The sequence below is a fragment of the Neolamprologus brichardi genome, chromosome 23, assembly GCF_056152115.1.
Source record: "Neolamprologus brichardi isolate AB-2024 chromosome 23, ASM5615211v1, whole genome shotgun sequence".
NCBI classification, from domain to species: domain Eukaryota; kingdom Metazoa; phylum Chordata; class Actinopteri; order Cichliformes; family Cichlidae; genus Neolamprologus; species Neolamprologus brichardi.
The window spans coordinates 38,794,061-38,815,651 of NC_142125.1; the positions used below are offsets into that span (position 1 = coordinate 38,794,061).

Below are 21,591 nucleotides of genomic sequence, written 5' to 3' on the forward strand. Positions count from 1 at the left end.
AGTGCAAACAGTGAGTGACAACACCTTTATGAATAAATACTGCACAGCTACTTTATTAGTTACACCTTCTTAGTACTGGGTTGGGCGCCTGTTGCATTCAGAACTACCTTAATTCTTCACATTATAGATTCAACAAGGTGCTGGAAACAGAGATTTTGGTCCATGTCGACGTGATACCGTCACACAGTTGCTGGAGATTTTCTGGCTGCACATCCATCATGCAAATCTCCTGTTGCAGCACATCCTAAAGATGCTTTATTAGTGGTTAGTTTAATAAACGATTATTGAGCTTATGATGATGTGATATCCTGCTGGAAGTAGCCATCAGAAAATGAGTACACTGTGATCATGAAGTGACAAACATGGTTAGTAACAATACTCAGGTAGGTTTAAATCATTATCATTTGTTATTAAAAGGCCCTAAAGGACCTAAAATGTGCCAAGAAAAGTTGCTTTCACATTGTTTATTGAACTTTTTTGGGTCTTTATTGTTCAGTTTTGGTGAGATTGTGTAAAGAGACTGATTAGACAAACAGCTGTACCTAATAAAGTGACTAGTGAGCGCAGTTCATCTTCTTTGTACTGTGAAATATTTATGGACTCTACACTCCTCTTTTCCTGCTCCTAAATGGGAAGGGGTGGAAAAAGAAATTCACATGAATAAATAAATTAATATGCTGCGTGACGGTTGACTATTTTGGTGACCCAGTGTTTTTTAGCAGCAGATTAAACTCTCAGACAGCAGAGCAGAACTGTTCACTGGACTGTGAACAACAAACACTAGAGTGCCATCTATTCGGGGCAGTGATGTGAAGTAAAGCATTTGGGACTTGATGGGTAGACGCTGGTCTTTTATTAAAAATGTGAGCTAATCAGCGGTTGGTGCCTTTTGTAAATAGTTATTAAATGGTTTAATATATTTAATAAAAACAGCGTATGTAAGTGCAAGTGTATTCAAACAGGCAGGTGTTTATCCTGGCAAGCATAGAGACACCATGAATTTATTTAATGTGCACAAAAAGCACGCACATGTAGAAAAGATTGTTGCATAATACGTGTTTTAAAGATTTTTCTTTCCACACTTTTAATCATGTGTCATGTACTTTGGGGCAGGAAGGTGTGGCTTCTCCAACAGCAGACATAGCTGTTACTGCCATGATCCAGCAGCACTGCTCTTACAGTGGGAAGCACAAACAGGATTACAGCCTCAGTCACAGAAAGCAGGATTTCTAAGAACTCGGCCTTGCAGCGCCTTTTATCTTACAGAAGCAATAATCCCACAAAGGCCGCGGTAAATTAGCGGCGGGCAAGCAACAGACCTGACTGCAGCTTTGAAATTTTAGCTTTTGAAATTTGTCACTAATCAAGAGCTCTTCAGCGGTGACTATCCCAAGACCACATTCTGCACAAATCACCATTATGAAGGCATGCAGAGAGTTTTGCATCCTGTTTACTGAGTTAGCGCTACTTTTTTTGACATTGCATATTCTAATTGTTCCCATGAGTACCAAAGGATGCCCAAGTACATTTCACACTGTCTGCCTGTGTACAATTACAGCAAAAGTATGCCATAAAAAATAACGTTCAAGTGCTCGAAGTAAAGGTAGTAATAATAGTACTATTTACAGAAGTTCTAGGTAGGTAACAATGTCACACTATTAAGCATTATTAAGGTATTATAAAGTGCTCATCATTTATATATCATTACTCCTCCTTAGTATGCCATTTGTAAATACAGATATATTTATAAACATATCTGTATTTATAAATGAAACACTGGAGGCATAATAACATATAAATGATAAATTAAGCACCTGCTAATGCTTAATAATGTGACATTATTATACAGTGTTATCCAGTACTGTAATGGGTAATGCCACCAATTTACCACATTAAATGAAATTAAGTCACTGAAGTTATTAACAGTCAGATTAACAGTGCTGGTAGTTACTGGTTAATTACCAATGGCTAATACATCAGTATGTCCAGTTTTTTGACTGAAGATTTTTTTTAATGCTAAAATTTATTAATTGTTATCCATGAATTTACAAATCTACTGTTTTAAGAAAAAGGTAAAGCATATTATTATTATTATTTTATTTTTTTTATTTACTTGCCAAATTACAGTCATTCATGAACAGAAGAATTACTTTCAGTGATGAAACGTTATGCTTGATTAGTCCAGTAACATGCCCAAAACTGTAGATCCGGTTAAGTTGCACTGTGAATATACTGGTGCCAGATATTTAATCAAAGCTTTAGTCAAAAGCTTAGATGATTTCAAATTGCCCATTATAAATGTTTTAAAGTAAAAGTCTGCTTCTTTAACAGATTAGTAACGTGAGTAAGTAAACAAACGGAGGACATAGTGCAGATAACGTTTTCAGCTTTACTGGCACCTGCACCTTCCCTCCCTTCTCCACCTGCTCCTGCTGTTTGTATTATTTATCAGTTATACTCTCTGACCTGCAAAGATAGAAATATTCACTCTGGTATACAAAATGGTAAAGTTACCATTTTGACTTACCTGTAAGCTCGTCTGCTTTCAAACAACGTCAAATATTAAAGACATGAGGGAAGTGGAGGCAGTGAAGTCGCTAAAAGAAGAACACCTTGTGACCCTTTGCAGTCAAACGACTTGCAGGGAATAACACCTGAGTGCACAGAAAAGCTATATCAACAATTATTTTTATGCCTTTGAGCCCATTTGTTTTATTTCTAGTCCATTTGGGGGGCTGGATAGTGATGTCACACTGTTTTCATGACTGTTCCTCTCTTATTTAAGCTTATATTCATTTGCCCAAGCCCATGCTTGGAGTTGGAGTGATTTTGTGTGACATCAGAGAGAAAACAAAGTAGCTGTGCTTGCCCATCACTTAGACTTACCTCTAACTGTGCAGGGCTGCGAGGGTGCATGTCTCTTTTTAGGTACCAAAATTTACCAAAATCAACCACTTCAGAGGGTCTAATACAGCGGGACACATGAGACTGCCTGGTTCTGCTTTCTCAGCGTTTGGCCTGGCACTCTGACAGCAGCATTTTTCCTAATAACATTCACAGCTGAAGAAACAATCAGTTTTAGAAACCAAAGTGCTGACATTTCAGTGGTTCTCCACACCTCAGCTGGAAATATTGATTTTGGTTTAATACACAAAATAAATCTTATTACAGTTAAATCCTTTGTGCAGTTTTTTCCCCCAAATGCCATTATCTTTAAAATTGCAAAATATGTCATCATCATGGTCAGTTTCTCCAGTTTGATCTCGTATCCTCGGGTACTACTGCCTGGACGTAATCTTACTCAGAAGCAAGGCTAAGGCTAGTGTGGGCATCATCTTTCTTCTGATCTGTTGGGCATTCAGCAAATCCTCTAACCTCTAACCTTAAAGCTCCAGCCTATGTTGCCTTGTGCTCTGTTCAACTTTGCTGTATCAGCTCAGTCTTCTTTAGTCTATTTGCAGACAGCTGTAAAGTCAGCATACTGTAGAGTGGTGCAGAGACATCCAAGATATTAAATCAATCAGAAAGATCGATTGAATAAAATAGTTCATTTGATCTTTTTGAACTGAATAGAACAGCATAAAAAGTCTTAAAACTGCACATTTGCAATTTTTACTTCCTCATCCTTAAAAATCCTACAAAATCTCAGTTTTAAAAGAAGACATTTGTAGTCCAAAACGAGCAGATTTCATCATGAATTTGAAAGATTTTTTGCACTTATTTGGTATATTTTTCAATAAATGGTGTGGTCGTTACCATATAGCAGTACAAAAAAAAAAGCAATGACAATCAAACTATTGGCACCAAAATGTATTTTTGTCATCTTCATTGTTTTTTTCAGTGTACATTATAGAAAAATATAGAGTAGCAAAAGTTCACAGTGTCCAAAAGGCAGTGTTAAGTCACATCAATCATATTTAACACAAGCGTTTTTGGGAGCAAAACAAATCCATTTTGGGGATTTTTCTTAAAATAGGAGGATAAATTGTGTCCAGTGTGAATCAGATTTGACACCAAAGCGGCCTTTAAATACAAAACTCACTTTCTCTGCCGCAGACAGGGTAGGAACACCGTTTTTAAAAAGACATTTCCACTTTCTTGGTTAAATACATTCAAACATTTGTACACTTTACACAAACATGGACTGTATATTCATGAAAGAATGTCAGTACATGCAGTTACTTGTATATAAACACACATATTGTACTATCGGGGCTTTTTGTTTCATGCTGTGTAAAAATGCTGAGAAACTGGTGCACTCACTTCTTGGTATTTACAAATTAGAGACACAAAATATGCAATATACATTTTATCATTAACAACACAGAGCTTGGATTTAACACCAAAAAAAAAAAAACCACTTTACTTTATTGTAAAGTTTATTTGTTTTAAAATAAAAATATACAATTCGGTTCAAATTTGTTATGATTTAGAGGTTAAGGGTGCAAAGTGTTTTTGGTATTACTAGAAGCCAACATATTTTTCAATTTCCTCTCACAGTGACTTTTATGTGGGAAATTTTCAGCAGTAGAGTTTGAGGTTGGGCTTTTTCGGCAAATCAAAACAGAATCTGGCACAAATCATCAGGAAACTAGAGCCAGTGATCAACCAGTGCACCTCCAATCCAGTTACGTTAACAGCTTTTTCAGCTAAAAGCAACGATTTTGTTTCCATGTTCCTTTCCGATAACAGTGGAAAATTAACCGAGCAACCGTGCCAAAGATGCCCCTATTTAATTACCTAATAATTTCCCCAGGAAATGTATTACATTATATTTTATATTATGTAAAAAATGGCACATTGTAAGAAAAATTACCCACCATTTGAAGAAATAAGCAACAAATAGCTGAAAAACACATTTATACAAGTGTGTGCAATGTTGTCCAAGTAATGAGACACGCCATCACGAGACCGGCCACTTCATTAGATACACCTTACTAGTAATAACTTTGACTCCCTTTTGCCTTCATAACTGTCTTAATTCCTTGTGGCATAGACTCACAAAGGAGCTGGAAGCATTCTTCAGAGATTGATGGATACAGTGTAGCGATGAAGGGATGAACATGGTCAGCAACATTACTTAGGCTATGGAGTTTAAGCAAAAGACTATATTAAGGGGTCCAAAGTGTGACAAAAAATGTTCCCCACAAAATTCTGCTACCTGCTGAGGTTTGATTAAAGGTAGATTCTGACCCTGCCGTCTGAATGTTACAATACAAATTGAGATTCGTCAGATCAGGCAACAGTTTTCACATCTATTGCCCAATTTTGGTGAGCTTGTGTTTGTAGCCTCAGTTTTCTGTTCTTAGCTGACAGGACTGACATCATGTAGCCTATGCTCATCTGCGTACTTGGTTTGAGTTACTGTTGCCTCCATCGTTCTTCCTCGTTCTGTTGCTCAGTTTGAACTTCAGCAGCTTCAAAATTTGATCAATATGGTTTGAATTAAGAGACGTGCAGGGAGAAACCAGTTATTTTCTACGTTGTCTTCCTCAATAGAAAACACCAACGTTCAAGCACATTTTATCATCTTAAAGTTTTACATTTTAAATTTGTGCAGAACCAAAACATAAACCAAAACATTTTTGTATTTTTTGGGGGCAGCAGTTGTTTCCCAGTCACTTCAGTAAAAACAAAAATCGTAGCCACCATAAGCAAGTTAATCACAAAAAAGTTACGTTTTGTTGCATGAAATTAATATTCATTTGAAAAGTCTAACACTGACTAATGAATTATTCACATTCTGTTGAAATATACATGAACAGCTGTATTGTTTTTGGTGATTTTTGAACGCCTTGTAAAATCGGGGCGGTACGCCCCCATATTTTTCCATAGCTGAATCAGCAGACAGAGACACCAGTACAAACAGTGACATCTGTGAACACCCCTAAAATAATTTGTTCATTCTGCTGATAGAAAAGTTGGCAAACATGCATTTTCTTTTTTTTTTAAACCAATGTACAGTACGAAGTCAAGCGTGTCAAAAATGTCCTCTTCAGGATTGCTGTCCATCGTTTTGCCAGCTAAGTATGAAAATTAAAGCGAATAAGCTGCGAGTCTGTTAATTTCTTAGCTTTATTCAGAGTGGAGATGTTCCTCCATCATTTCATGGATCTGTTTTTTTATCATGGAAATCAGTCTTTGCAAACTTAGTGTCCAAGCCGTCTAGAGAAGGTACTGGCCAAAATTGCATAAAGGCCTCACAACCAACGTAAGAGTCCAGTGGATCCAGTTACACACAATGTCAGCGGAGTTCAAGCCCTGGAGGTTTGGGTTCTGCTTTCTGGCACCCTGAGCACGACCAGGGCACTTCAGGGAGGGTGAAGTGAGTAGACGGGGGTCCCTGTAGATGGAACAAACGAAAACAAAACAAGTCCTCCTCTGGGAGGTAAAAGTTGATGCACTGTGGCTCACGAACAGATGCACGCACAACATCTGAAACAAGGGCCGGATCGATCGGACCACCCACAGCTCGTTCTTGGTTACTGGCTCATAGTCTCTGCAATCAGTAAACCAGTCACCTCTTATTCTGGCTCTAAGAAAACAGGCAGCTACATGGTGAAGAAAGGGAGGAAACGAAAAGGCTGCCGGCTTTTGTGGGATACTGAAAGTACCGTCAAAATATAAGAATTTAAAGAACTTCCTATAGATGCGGAAAACTAAAAAGACACTCAAGATGTGCTCTCAGCAGCGCTTCTTTATATGTGAACTGTAATTTGGGATCACCTTTGTTTTGCTTCTTCCTTTATATTTACACAATTGACCTTATTTTGAAGATTATTAGTCCCCAAATCTGGGATTAATAAATTAAATCTTCCCTAGTTACAGCACCACACAGTCCACGGTGACTGACTGCGGGGGTTTTGGGCTGGCAGACATTTATTCATGTTAGGGTAAAATGACAAATCGTGCAGGGCGATGGTGCGCAGACAGGTCAGATTTTTTTAAACGGGAATTTTACATCTGAGTGATTTATACTGGAAATCTTTATAATCTCAGTGCTGTGGTCAGAAATGATAGTGAGTTGTGACACACAGCTGGAACTGCTTTAAAGCAAAGAAATAGTCCAAAACCAAAATGACTTGCATGGCCAAATATTTGGGTATTTCATGAATAACTCTAATAGAAATCATTTTGGTGTTTACCTTAAGACTATTTAAGACTTTGCTCTGATTTCTGAATGATGAGCACATTGTGGTGGATGAGTTTGTTGGTTGAAGCCCGGCCTCCTCTCAGCTGTGCATGTAGGTCCTGCAGGGCGAGTCTGGATGGAAGTCGTACTTGCTCAAACTGGAAGGGTAGTAAGTGGTGGCAAACATATTGCCTGAGGGCACCGGAGAGGGGAAATGGTTGCATGTCTCATCGTTGACATGAATGTTGTTCTTGTTCAGCATCTACAAAGTGGCAAACCGTGTTTTATAAAAACCTTTAGAGTCTATAAACCATTTAGAAATGTATTTAAAGTAATGTACGAGCCCACCTTGAACTCCATGGGGATGTACTTCTCATTCTTTGGCGTGGCGTTGCCCTGCTTGTTGTAGGTGAGGTGGTTTGGTGTGCTCGGGTGGATTACCGCTGACTCTGCCGATGGTCGGTTCAGGTGGTGACAGTATGTGAAGGCCAGAGCTGACAGGAGGGCTGCTGCAAAGAAACTGGCTAAGCCCACAGCTGCCAGCTGGAACAAGGTAAAGGCTGTACACAGAGAGGCGGGAAGGAAGAGCGCAGAAACAGAGCCATTGTTAAACCAGTGAGAAAAGTAGCCTAGCAAGGGAATGGTTAATGATAGGCTGAGATGACAATTGAGGACACTAAATAACACTGATGAAGTTTTAAGTGAAGTTTGCCTCAAAATGTTACAAATGCACACGATATGATCCGCAAGCATAAACTAAGTTTACGAATGTGTGCAATTTGTGTGTAACTATTTGTGTGCACAGATTATTTGCGTCTGACCACACAGGATCGAACAGCTGTGTATCATGTTCTCTTGCAAAAAAGCTTCCTTCCTTCCAAATTCGAGAACACATTGACCTGGATTATATTGATATTCAAAATATACAGATTATATTTCCTAGTTTTACACTTGCACTTGAACGCAGCTTACATTTGTGGATCTGTGAAGAGCTGGCAGTGTGAAATTTTTCTCAAAAACCCAAGTGGGCATGTTGTGTGATCTGTGCGTATCGGGCGATTTGTATTTGTTCATGAATTTAAGTAATAAAAGTCACAAATATTTTTAAAGATTTGTACAAACAGGAAGGTTTTTGAAAGCGAAAAGGATCATGTTTGTGAAGCTGAAGTTAAAATCATTGTGTGTAAATGACTGCGAAATGTGCGGTGGCCCTGAAAGGTCAAACAACAGCTGCAAAACGCTGCAAAAGCACACAAAACACAACAGAACAGAAACAGAAAAAATAAAATAAAATAAAGTAAGTTGAATAAAATAAAAAAGAATAGAAATAGAAAAAAAATTCTGATCTGATTCTAAAAAAAGAAAATGACAAAAAAATGTGACAGAACAGCTGCGAAAGTGACAAGCTAACAGTAAACAGCTAATAGCTAACATGTATGTACAGTTTTATATGAATCGTATGATTAAAACATTTTCTGTATAAATTCCATGGGGCGATCGTGGCTCAAGAGTTGGGAGTTCGCCTTGTAAGGTTGCCGGTTCGAGCCCTGGCTTGGACAGTCTCGGTCGTTGTGTCCTTGGGCAAGACACTACACCTACCGCCTACTGGTGTTGGCCAGAAGGGCCGATGGCGCGATGTGGCAGCCTCGCTTCTGTCAGTCTGCCCCAGCTGTGGCTACAACTGTAGCTGCCTCCACCAGTGTGTGAATGTGTGTGTGAATGGGTGGATGACTGGATGTGTAAAGCGCTTTGGGGTCCCTAGGCGGGACTAGTAAAAGCACTATACAAATACAGGCCATTTACCATTTTAATATTTTGCTTTTGCAGCTTTTTTTTTTTTTTTTATTTGACAGTGTTGTCTTCAGTTGCATTTGACCTCTCAAGGCCACCATATTTTTATTCTCCTTTGGGTATAACCTTTGTAAAATAGTTTTACATGAGAACAAACTGCTTTGCATTTGTGTGTGGCTCATTTATGAGTACACTGTACACATTTGCAAATCTTAATTTACGCTCGTGGGTCATGTCGTATGCATTTGCAACACTTTTGAGGTAAATTTTTCACTGTAACAGGAAATAGTCTGTCTAGAAGGTGGTGTAAAAAATTTGAGCTTTTGTTAGAAGGGAAAGAAAGCGAGGAACTAAAAGCAACTGAAAGTTGATGTCACTACCTGAATGGGACAAATATCGATTCCACATTTTCGGCCAATCCCATGCCACGCGGGGCCGAAGTCACAAACAAAAGTCAATATGGTACCAACTGTGTGGTACACATCAGGAGAAGAAGAAAGCCAATAACTTTTACAAGAATGGCTAGTTGTTGCTACATCCTCCAATTAAACCGAGGAGATACTGATTTGGTTTGGATGCAACGCTGGAAGAAAAGCAGGAAACCCTGCAGATATTTCATGCTGGGAATTGAAGAGCGCAGGAGGTGTGTATGTGTGTAAGCTGGGAACAATGTGTAATTATTTGGGGGAGAGTGAACAGAAAGACATCAGTTGTTTTCACTCACTTCCACAGCTCTGGTCCTCCTGACCGGGCAAAATGACTGCAGAGAGACAGACATGAAAAAAAGAAAAGCCATCAATGTAGAGAAGAAGAAAAAAGAAAATCACAGCAGCTCCGAGAGATCAAACAAGACAAAAGTAGTTAATTTCTCACAAAGCCTTCCCTGTTCTCGAGGTAGGCACGCTGCTGACATCTCAGCTAATTCATCTTTTTAATTTTCTCCAAATGCAGAGTGAACAAGTCAGCATTTAGCGTGCCTGATTAAACTTTTCACTCAAATTAATGTTTCCAGCTTATATCTGCAACAGTCTGCAGCGGTCCTGTTTACATGTGCGATCATGCGCTTACCCGGCACCTCGTGAGGCTGGCACGGCCTAGACTGGGTGACGTTGCCCTGGCAGAGACTGACCTCAGCCTCTTGGTTCTCATCGCAGCGGCGGGTGCGATGCTGCAGGCCCTCGTCGTCACAGTCCCCCCACTCTGTCCATTCACCCCAACCTGCAAACACAGGAATCAGGGAAAACGACAAACGTCCAAATGAGAAACAGGAAAATATATGAGCATTTTTCCAATCACCAACAAACTCAACCTCCTCTGCAAGGAGAGGAACTGTGTGGTAAGTCACCAAGAGTGCAGCCTGAGGAGTTCTGGCCACAGTGCATCAGTGCAATGGTCATCATCATCAGTCAGCAACCTTGTGTGCCTCCCGGGATCGCTTTGTTTCCCGAACAAAAGCCTAAAATGGACGAGCAGTTGATTACACCGATTTGCCTCCCGTGTCTCTGCATTTTTTTCTTCTTTTCAAAGTCCAAGGGAATAAAGATATACAAGAAGCTGCTCGCATCCAAATTCAGGTCGATAGGGAAATTTGGGGCTATTTCATTAACTGTTTTTCCGTTCCTTCTCCGACCTTCAGATGACGCATGCTGGGAGAGGCACCAACGGCCACATTGTTTTCCTTCTCATCACAAATATTGATTGGCCTGTGTGGGGGAGATTTCCCATCAGTGGCCAAAGAAGAAGCAGTTATTTAATCTGGGTAGACTGAGAGAATCTAGAGAGTATTTTTAATGGTGTAATAATTGTAATGAATTTTTAAAAATTTAGAAATTTGGATAAAGGGGTTGTTTGTAAGAAAGGTATAAGCTGACTTTTATCTTTAACTTCACAACATTAATGTTCAAATCAGATTAACTCAGCAGAAACTGCAGTCCTTTGTAGTGAATCCCCCCCTAAGACACAGAAATTCATATTATAACTGCTGATAATATCTGTACCATAATTTCTTCACTTCAGTTAGAAAGCTTTTATCTTCAAACCTAGACACAGACAAAATCTGCTAGTGATGTAATATGTTCAACTGATCCATCTGTGACCATTACACATCTTTGGTTTGTCTGAAACCTTCCATAGTGCGGCTTCACATATCCCTTCATACCCTCACAGGCGTGTATATTACAAAGGGCCTCTTCAGTATGCAGGCCTATGCAGATATCTCCTCCGTTGGCAGGGGGTGGGCTGCTGCATGTCCGAGTCCTCTGGTAGTGCCCGCCTCCACAGCTGGACGTGCACTGGGACCAGGCAGACCAGCAAGACCAGGCTCCATTCACTAGATTTTGAAGAAAACCCCATAATAATGTAACACAATGTAATGCAAGCTAATGATGCTATATAAAAGTTTCATGTAGCTGTGACCTCAGTGCACAAGTGTTTTTAATTGGCATTTTTTCCACTGGCCACCAGGGGGAGATTCCTATAGTAGCAAAAAGTCTAACTGTGCAGAGGTCTATTGCGGAGGGCCATGAGTACCAAAACGAATTAAATAAATATATCATTAAATAATAAATCAAATGTGCCATTAATAAATTAAAATAGGAAGAAAATATTTATTAAATTCAATTAAATGAATGAATATTCAATTATTTATATACTGAATTAATTAATGATTTAATGATTGATTATTTAATGAAACACAACAATAAACGAGACATACAACATACATTCATCTCGTAAACGATCGTCCCCACTAGAATAAAGACAGACAGGAAATCAGTGTATGCATGCTTTAGGATGCGGGTACCTAATGATTGTTAGCCGCTAACACATGAGCATGCAGTGACCACAGTTCTGCAGTCAGATCCACCACCCAATCAACATACATGCTCAGCTCTAGGCTTAATGCTTAATGGGACCTCAGTGTCCAGCTGGTGATGTCACTGTGGTTGTGTCCACCATTTATATACAGCCTGTGAGGTACAGTGCACCAGAAGCTCTCTGTTACCTGGACACGGTTGAGTGTTGCAGTCCTGATACTCCACCGGCGATCCCACACAGGCGCTGGGGTTGATCCTCCCTTCTATCGTCAAGCAGCTGCGTTTCCGAGTTCGGAAGCCTCTGGAGCACTGCTGGGAACAGCTGGACCACGTTTCCCAGGATCCCCATCGGGCACCTTGTGGCTGGGATGAAGTTCGGACACTTGTCTTCATTAAGTCTTCAACCAAAGCTAGCAACAAATATAAAACACATTTTGTTCTCTATCTTAGAATCCAAACAAGGGAAACAAATAACACTAAAAAATATACAAGCCGATCACAACATCTGCCGCAATCTGCTGAACGAGTCAGAAATTTTCTCTGAATTCAAATCGGAGACACGCTATTGTATGGTTTTATTGCTAAGCTCAGCAGCCAGCCTGTTATAAAACAACAATTAGCGAGGTACAATGCAGGCACAAAATGAGCTAGATTTCCCTGTACGCTGACACACACATACAGTTGGTATACCCACAATTGCAAATAATTTACATATGAATCAGAAGCGCTTCCTGAGGCTTTTAAATGAGGCCACCAGAAACATTTCATTAAGATTTTCTTTTCTGAGGATGACAACTTGAGAGCAGTCACACAAGCTACAAAAAACAATGATATTTCCCACTTCCTCAGCTTTATTTATTTTGGAGTAAATACCCAAAGGGTGATACAATCCAGATTCTATGAGAGAGAAGAGAAAAAAAACCAAAAGCTTCGATGGCTCTGAGGGATGAAGGAAGAGGACATCTGCTTCCCCACAACAGTTCAATGATGTTTAATCAATCTGCTGACTGATGTCCACAGACAGGAAACCAGCTGTGTTTAGCGTGGCGTACTGGGAGATATGCCACCAGCAGTGCTGATAAAAGCTCAGACAGATACAGCTCTAGGCAGATAGCGTGTGTACGACTGCTTTATGGAGTCGAAAAACTTCACAAAAATGATTCAAACCTTAAAAATTTACCCGCGCTTACCCTCCCTGTGGAATCCAGGTACACCTGCATTCTAGCAGGTAATCACAGCAACAGCTGTGTTTGCACATTTACAATCAAGCACATCTGCTGTGACTTACAAACAGAAAATATGGCAACATTTCTAGTTTCTAAGTTGTTAAACTCGCTTTTCCACATCTCCCAGCTTATTTGCAGTACTCACAGTCAGTCTGGCAAGCTCCAGACCCGTCGTTGGGGCAGAAACGGGTCTCCACCTTCTTCCTGCCCAGCTGGAGCTGCTGGGGGTCCGGCAGAAGTGCCCGGCAGGTGTACCTGAATCTCTGCTCCTGCCGTGACCCGTCTTGGCTTACATTGACGGGCATCCACTGGGTCCAGGGGGTGTTACGACGAACTTCAGGGCAAGCTTCCAGGTTGCAGGCTTTGTACTCCTGCAGAACAGGATGGAAACAGCTCTTCAACTTTAAAGCTAATGAAAAGGCAAATCCCAGCAGGCTACAGCTACTGCTGTCTATCCTATCACAGCTACATCTCCCAATTGATTGCAGAGAGAGCCTGCTGCCTTATTATATCCTGCCAAACAACACAAACATTACAGTTTTCCTGGGAGGGGGCTCTATCATGCAGCAACTTACTGTATTTAATAGGACATAAACTTGAGCTTTATTGAATGCAATGAAGAACAAAACCCTTTTTAGATGTGAGTTTTCCCCAGTTGCAGACATTAAAGTTTAATGCAGAAGAACTTCCAGCCCTTTAATTGGGTAGTGCTCGGAAAGTTTTTCTCTGCACCAGCTAACTTTGACTTTGCCCTCAAAAAAGTAAGTATAAGTAATGTTAGTAAGTATAAATAAATAATTCTGACAATACAAAATGAAAAAAAATGTAGAAAGTTTGTAGAAATAGAATAGCAGAGCAGATAGACTGGGTTGGATCAGATTTCCCAAGTGTTTCCAAAAAATGGCAGGGCTTCAGAGTTCAAATGTATACCTAATAAAGTGGCCTATGATGTGGACAGATAGACTGATTTTTCCCCCCAAGTCTAGCAGACTGAGACTGAGCAGAAAGAGCGGGGACTGTGTGTACCTGCCGTACAATCTGAGGTACTTGTGGGGAAAACAAACGTCCTTTATCTTGTTGTATAAAAACAGACAAGTAGGTCACTCATGTCTGCAAATCAACTCGGATATTATTCTGCCTACTCTCTTCTCTTCACATATAGAGCAAAAATACCGTAGCACATCCAGGACAGCTGTTTCCGTTCTCACAGCTTCTCGTCCTGGAGTGGACCCCCCCACCACAGTCAGCACTGCAGTGAGCCCAGGGTCCCCACGCAGTCCACACTATGGGAAGTGGGCATGGCTTTTTCTCATTGCACAGCCTGGAAACACAAAGAGGAATGCACACATGCACGCTCACTCACACACAGAGCTTTGTAATGCAGTAATCGGGCCTGATCGCTAAATTCTGAAGTAACCTCCTCACCTCTCCTCCCGTCCCTGGCCGACACAGACTCTACCGCCGTGGCGAGGTGCGGGGTTATTGCAGGAGCGCTGCCTCACCTCAAACCCAATGCCGCAGCTGCTGCTACACTGGCCCCACGATGACCAGGGAGTCCAGCCGCCATTCCTGAGAAAGAGAACGTAAGAAGGGATGTGACTGAGCCTGATGTTTTAAAACGAATGTCTCCGTTTTTTAAGCAAACTGTCTCCTTTTATGAGTGTATTAGTTGTTAGAATATAGTTGAACATAAAGGACTATTTTTAGATTTACTTACATGACATGTGCATTTTGTCAAAGATTGATTTCAAAGGATTAGTATGGGAATAATGGCTGTCTGCATGAAAAGAAATATACCTGGAGCAGTTCGCCACCTGGATCGTCGGGCCCTTGCATTCAATCCCACCACATCTGGCCACCGGTCCATTGCAAAAGCGCGACCGACACAAACAGCTGCTGATGGAGCCATCGCCATCATCGTGGTTACAAGGCTGCCAAGGCTTCCACGGACCAAAACCACCATCCTGAGTCAGGTTCCTCACCTCCAGAGAGGATTAGAGAATCACATATGATAATTAGCATGCTATATTAGGCTAGTGATAATGAGTTTTTGTTTTTTATTATCAAACAGGAAACTTGTGATGAAATTCTTATTAGAAGTGAGATAGGAAAGATCTATACAACAGACAAACCCAGGGTCTTACAGGGCATTCAGTGATGTTCTGCGTCCACTGGTTCATGTTGGAGCTCTCCTCGATGGTGGTGCACCGCTTCTGTTTATGATCCCAGCCACAGTAAGGGTCCCGGGCCTCCATGCAGGAGCTAACAGGTATTCAGATAGACTATCACTGTCTGTAGATGCCTTTCTTTAGCAGTGTGCAGATTTTTAAGCTGACACAAAGTCGGACAATACTGATTGTTGTGTTTCTGCTCATAAAAGATCTCCTGTTGTATTTTGAGTGAGAAAGCTGTCAACTATTCCAGCAGTGTACTTATTGTCAACAAAATTCATAAAAGCCTGCTTGATATGTCTGCTCTGAGTCTTGCAGAACTGTACACTCAAAAAAATGAAATTGGGTGGTTGTTACATGTGCAAGATTCAAACTTGTAATTTGAACTAAATAATTTCACGTTTCTATGGTGAACATAATTAAATCATGTAGCATCTGCATGAAATTCAGCAACTTAATTTGTTCTTGTTGAGATGACCGGATACGATCTAGTAAGAGTGGTTCGTTGCCTGGACTCACGAAATTCACAAGATCACATTAGATGTCAAACTGCAGGAAAATCGCTGGAGTTTTAAGAGGTAGACAACTACACCCACACCATGTGTTTGCTATTTATTGTGGTTTAACCTGTCAAGGACAAAAACGTACAGAAAATTCTTCATCAAGCCTTGTAATCATAGCTTTCCTAGTTTTGTTAAGCCTGGATTGACAACTTGGTGGTGTGATGGTTCGTGCTGTTGAGTCACAGCAAGAAGGGCCTGGGTTCAAATCTACAATCTGGCTAGTTTGCAGTGTGTAATTAGAGTTAGGTTAATTGGTGATTCTAGATTGTCCATGAATAAGTGAAAATGGTTGTTTGTCTCTATGAAATAATCAGCCCCCATATTGGTTCATTAAGCAAGACTAGCAGTAATTGCCTTGATTAACAAAGTAGTTGTTCAAACAACAAGATTTCATTGTGTTTTCCTAAAGTTTTTAACTTGTGTAGAATTAATTAAAACAAATTTCACTCTACATACTTAAATGAATCACTTCAAGTCAATGTAAGTATTCTACGTTGATCCAACGTAATCTGATTACATCAAACCACCAAATGCCAAATGTGTTGGTTTGACATGGTCAAAAATGGGTTATTGTACTCGGTTAAATCACGTGGAAAAAGGTGCCGTGATTCAATTGTGTTCATCCAACAACAGATTTTTTTGAGTGTACCCTGACAGTTCAAAATGTGTCTCTTTGTAGGGAAGATAAATAGGGCTCTTAACATAATCATCTTTGTCAGCATTTGTTCGCAGGCCCTTCAGACTTGGACAGCCGCGTGTGTTTGTTAGTAGATTTGCCCACTCATCACCAGCACCAGAAAATCAATATATGAGCAGGCTCACACAGACTAAAGGCTACAATTTTTCATTTGCTTTATGCTAAATATTTATACTCAGTCATATTTATGGTTCTTATGTTCATTAATCTGTGGGTATATTTGTTTCTATTTGGTATAAAGACAAAAAAGCATTTTAGAAAATCTTGGACCAAACCGTTCAGTTGGGTAGCTGGAGCAGCGCTCTAATGGGATCTTCACCAATCTGTCATCGAGGCCCACAAACAATGATCTGTCATTGTGGAGAATTTGCAGACTCTTTATTGGCCCCACTTTCCCTTCGGGCAGGATCCTGAGCTCCTCCAGGTAGCAGTCATGCAGGCTTTTATTGGTTGTGGAGAGAGCCTTCAGAATGGTGCCATATTCTTTTAAGACAATAGTAATAAGAGCAAGCTCCAGGAGGGCAGATAAAAAAACGGTTCGAGTGATTATTTTCTCATTTTTAATTAGAACGTGTCTCACCCGTGCCGATGTACATGACGTGGTAGAGAGAGTGTCGGCCCTGCACGATATCCACCACCAGCTTAGAGAAACGCAGGTTGTCCTGGGTGAGCAGGGGGTTGACGGTTACTGGCTGGACCACGTCGTTCATGAGGAAGAGCCGCTGGGCGTCCTGGAGGCTGCGCTCTGTCAGGTTTCCCCCATTGGCGCCCTCCTCTAACGTGCCACACTGAGCAGCCAAGAAGGAGGCAGCAGAAGGGCGTTTAGTGAAAGGGAAGCTTCTTATATTGTGTCTGTGAAGGTTCTTAGTCATCCAGGTCATCGTAGTCTAAGGAGCTTGGAAAGAAGCCCGTTTTCACACCTTGGCTCGTGTGATTAGGTAGAGGATCATCAGGGGGTCCCTTTGTCCCTCTTGGGGGGAAACTCCCACAGGGTTTAATCTGGGACTCTCCACCATTTGACCCTAAAACTGGAGAAGCTTCTCGGATGAGAGGTGAAATGTCTTCAAGTAACTTGAAGTCCAGACGCTTTTCTTTCCAAGCTCCTTAGACTTCTTATACTGTGTTATTATGGACAGTCTGCATAATTCATAATCCAGAAAAGTCTTATTTGTAATATACTGGCCAATTATGCAGTCTCTTAGTTCTTCGTCTAGCTGAAACATGCATTTAAACACACGTCTCTTAAGATTCTCCACCTCAAAAGCTCATTTTCTTCTGATGCTGCTCCTCATGCAGTGTTTGTGCACTGCACCTCCACATAAGGTAGGGGTGTTAAACATAAGGCCTAGAGACCAGAACTGGACCAGTAAAGATTAAAATTTGGCCCACTGGAAGGCGTTAGAAAATGTGGAGGAGAGATATTTGGTACTTTTAACTGTATTTTCATACGTTTTATAGCTTTTTCAACTGATAAAGACCTCCCCTGCAGCCATGCATGCTACACCAAAGTAATGAAGTTATAAACAATTAAATGACAGAAAAGTTCCTGGTTTTTACAGTGTGTCCACAGTAAAAAAAAAAAAAAAAAAAAAAAAGGGTAAAGTCCGATGATGGATATCTTATTATCGTTAGGCATGTAAATAGTTTTGTGCATGCTAGCTTAATGGCAAACCTACAGGCAACAAATGCTTCATAAAAAAATTGCTAAGCTTTTTCTTGTTTTATATTTAAGGACAAAATTTCAGGCAAGATCATTACTGTTGCAAAAGGACTGTTAGCGACAGTGTTAATTTATATTAAATAAATGCAAGTTTAAAATTGCACATAGCAAAACACAAGCTTATATACAGACATTATACAGCAGGAAATGTGACTACAGTTTCCCTGTAGCTCAAACTGAATAGCACTTTGCAGATGCATTGGGAAATTTGCCAAGCATTTATTTTGGGGACATGTATTTGTTAGAGCTGAGCAAAACTTCTCTGCTGCACTGCATTTAGATATCTGCAATCAGCACAGAGTGATGAAGTGGATGTCAGTCTTTTGAAAATTTCTTTACAAGCCTTCGTGGAATTGCTGGGCAACTGTGGCAAGATAAAGCTGTTTGCTTTAGTGTCCTCACCAACCTCATGTTCTCAGAGAAAAATACATATGTATAAAGAAGTCTGAATTCTTTGTCATTGTCCATGTTTTGAAATGAGTTACCTGAAAGTTGGGTATAGGGTTTGGAGTGGCCAGCCAAGCAGTGCGCGGGTTCTCCTGGTATCGAAATGGTCCATTGAAGGCTTGGGTGATGGCGCTCAGATTAAAAGCACAGACAGCAGAAGCTGATATGCTGTTTCTAGAGAAGCACAGGAAATTACAATGCTCAGGTCTTAGCTAATGAATGTGAAGGAAAGCATCATTCATCATCAGCAACATTCTTGAGCACATCTCTACAGAAAAGCACATATTTCTTGAATTGTTAAATTTATAACGGTAAAATACAAACATAACCTTTTAGTTGCCTCAGTTGAAACTACTCTATGGAATAAACATTAGTGTAAAGGTGTGTAGTCTTAAAGCAAGCCCAAAGGCACAGCTGATATGCGAGGACACATTTGCCAAAATAAATTACCTTTCATACAATAATGATAAGAGAGATTAATAGTTAGTACTCTTGGTCAAAGTTTTATTAAAAAGCCTCAAAGTGCTGTCTAGGTATATTAGCCAGAAAAGGACTAATGTACACAATATCACTGTAACTTACCAAACCAAGTGTTTTTACGAGGCTTTAAATAAGGCAATGTACAAGTGCCAAAATAATCCAGTTCCTTTAATGGCCAATGTGTTAACATTTACGACTTTAAAGAAGAAAAAAGCACATTTCTAGCACAGTATAATCCCCTGTCTTGGTTTTTATAGACAGTGACAAACTACATGGCAGCTGTCCAGGAACAAATGCTTTAAAGCTATGCGTAATTAAGGTTGTGTAGACCTGGAGTGACGGGTAGGTGCACAGACAACTGTAGCTGCTAGCTATAGTCTTACCTCAGCTAATCCATGCCCATATTTTCAACCAATTTTGTGAAATTATGTGACAGACAGCATTGCCTTCTGGGTAGTTCATTGTACTAACAGGCTGTCTTACTCTTTTATTGAGTTTTGAGTCAATTCTATGCATTATTGATTGTATTTAGCACAAATTAGCTAATGATTACTGTTGCAAAAGGACCATTAGCGACAGTGTTAATTTATATTAAATAAATGCAAGTTTAAAATTGAACATAGCAAAACACATGCTTATATACAGACACTGACAGTGTGACACTGACAGTGTGTCAGTGTGGCAGCATGTGTCAGTGGAACACAATTTGCTAGCCTAGCTAGCTTTCAATAGCTAGCTTAGCACTCCATCCTTGTGTCTATATTTAGTCACGTTAAGCAAGCTGGTAAGGCTACAGTGAGTACATCTTTCTTTCATATCCTCCTGAGAACCGAGGAAAGTTTCTTTCATTGTAACTTTTTTTGTGATGTCCTGCCTATTTGGAGCTGAAAGAGGCCACCCAAACACACTTTTGCAAACAACAGGACTTATTAGTGTAGCTCAAATAAGTCAAAATATATTGACCAAAAACAAACGTCCTTTAAAGAGGACATAAATGAACAGACTGGTTCTCAGGAGGATATACGCTCTGAGTTAACTTACTTTGGTATGTAAAATGTCACGATCCTGGGTCTTATGGCCCAGTGTTTTGAGTTTTAGTTCATTTTGATGTTTATAGTATGTTTAAGCTCATTAGGTTTCCTATGTTCATTTGCTTATTAGTTCCCCCTTGTGTTTTCAACCCCTGTGAAGTCTCCCTTACCCTTCATGTGTTTCATGTCTGTGAGTCTCGTGTTGTCATGTCTGCATTATGTTTCCTGTTTTATTTTGAAGGGGTCCGGTGTTCCTATGGTCAATGTTTTTAGTTTTACTCTCCTCTTGTGACGTCGTTATGTTCATGTGTGTCAGCTGTTTCCCCATGTGTTTCCATTTCCCTCATTATCGTCCTGTGTGTATTTAGTCGGTGTGTTCTGGTCATTTTTTGTCAGGTCGTCTGTTGTCCACGCCATGTTTCCATGTCTCATGTCTAGGTTTTTCTTGTTGTTTGTTTAGTTCTCCCAGTTTAGGTTAATGTTAGTTTTACTTCAGTCTGCATTGCCCTTTGTTTGTTCCTTTTTTACCAGCCATATTAAACGGCTCGCTTTTTGTTAACATTCAAGTGTTGTTCCCTGTTCCTTAGAGTCTGCATTTTGGGTCCTTCTCGTCAATTCATACAGTCTGCCCTCGCCAGACTGTGACATAAAGTCTATGAAATTACATTATTAACAAACAGAACTCACACATTAGTGGTAAAAATGCCATAAATCAGATCTTGCTCAGGTAAGTAGAAGGTGCTCTGGAGCTCGTTGTAGTAAAAGGGGATTTCTCCTGAGCGTGAGCAGTTGAGGCGAGCCTTCATGAAGGTGGTCCAGGTGTCCTCCAATAGAAAGCGTCCACCCATATCATTCTTACAGACCCGAGCCACTCGAGAGAACACCATTTTCCCACAGTCATTTTCCACCGCAGTTTCCCTCAGGAAGAAGTAGGCAAAACGACCAATCTCATAAACAGACACAAAATGAGGCTCTAGAAGAATAGAAGAGGCAGAGACACAGGTCAGCGTGATGGATCGACGAAAGAGTGATGAAAAGAACAAACGTTGTGGTGCTTTGTTAACCGTTGAGCCATTTAGAGTTGTACTGGGCGGTGCGCAGGGGCGGCATGTTGCCCAGGCTCCTGTAGATCACTGGGTCACGTCCAGAGAAATCAATCACTGTGGCAGCATACAGCTCGCCCTTTTCTGTGATCATGGCAGTGGAGTTGTGACGCGGGTCGTAGGGACATCGGGCAACACCGTTCACAGTGTCTAACACCTGACTGAGGTTAGAAATCTGACGGAAAGAAGGGAAAACTAAACTAAGCATTTCCTGCTATTTTAGTGGGTTGACAAGCAATTTTGTTCTTTCTGCTTTTATTGCTTTATTCACCTTATTTCAAAACTTTTAATGAATTTCACAACTTTTAATAATGTAATCTTCAGTTTCTATCATTTCCCAAATGCACAAAGCTGCTGAAGACATCTGAGGATCACAAAGGCACCAAAACTATTTATAATTACTAAATATAATTACAA

At 40.4% G+C, this 21,591-nt stretch overlaps 1 protein-coding gene across 2 annotated transcripts in view; it reads right to left on the reverse strand.

Annotated features, from left to right (window-relative positions):
- Positions 1–3,804: 3,804 nt before the first annotated feature.
- LOC102777144 (semaphorin-5B-like) overlaps positions 3,805–21,591 on the reverse strand; it is a 49,124-nt gene continuing 31,337 nt past the window's right edge. For both annotated transcript variants that reach the window (XM_006807120.3, XM_006807121.2), the window contains exons 8-23: positions 21,136–21,349; positions 20,759–21,044; positions 18,599–18,734; positions 16,974–17,181; positions 16,669–16,876; positions 15,107–15,224; positions 14,760–14,944; positions 14,388–14,531; positions 14,136–14,283; positions 13,108–13,333; positions 11,925–12,146; positions 11,082–11,252; positions 9,992–10,141; positions 9,648–9,683; positions 7,481–7,692; positions 3,805–7,394 (exon numbers count right to left, since the gene is read on the reverse strand). In XM_006807120.3, coding sequence (XP_006807183.1) covers positions 7,233–7,394; positions 7,481–7,692; positions 9,648–9,683; positions 9,992–10,141; positions 11,082–11,252; positions 11,925–12,146; positions 13,108–13,333; positions 14,136–14,283; positions 14,388–14,531; positions 14,760–14,944; positions 15,107–15,224; positions 16,669–16,876; positions 16,974–17,181; positions 18,599–18,734; positions 20,759–21,044; positions 21,136–21,349 — 2,826 coding nt within the window. In that variant the 3' untranslated portion in view covers positions 3,805–7,232. The remainder of the gene's footprint in view (positions 7,395–7,480; positions 7,693–9,647; positions 9,684–9,991; positions 10,142–11,081; positions 11,253–11,924; positions 12,147–13,107; positions 13,334–14,135; positions 14,284–14,387; positions 14,532–14,759; positions 14,945–15,106; positions 15,225–16,668; positions 16,877–16,973; positions 17,182–18,598; positions 18,735–20,758; positions 21,045–21,135; positions 21,350–21,591) is intronic.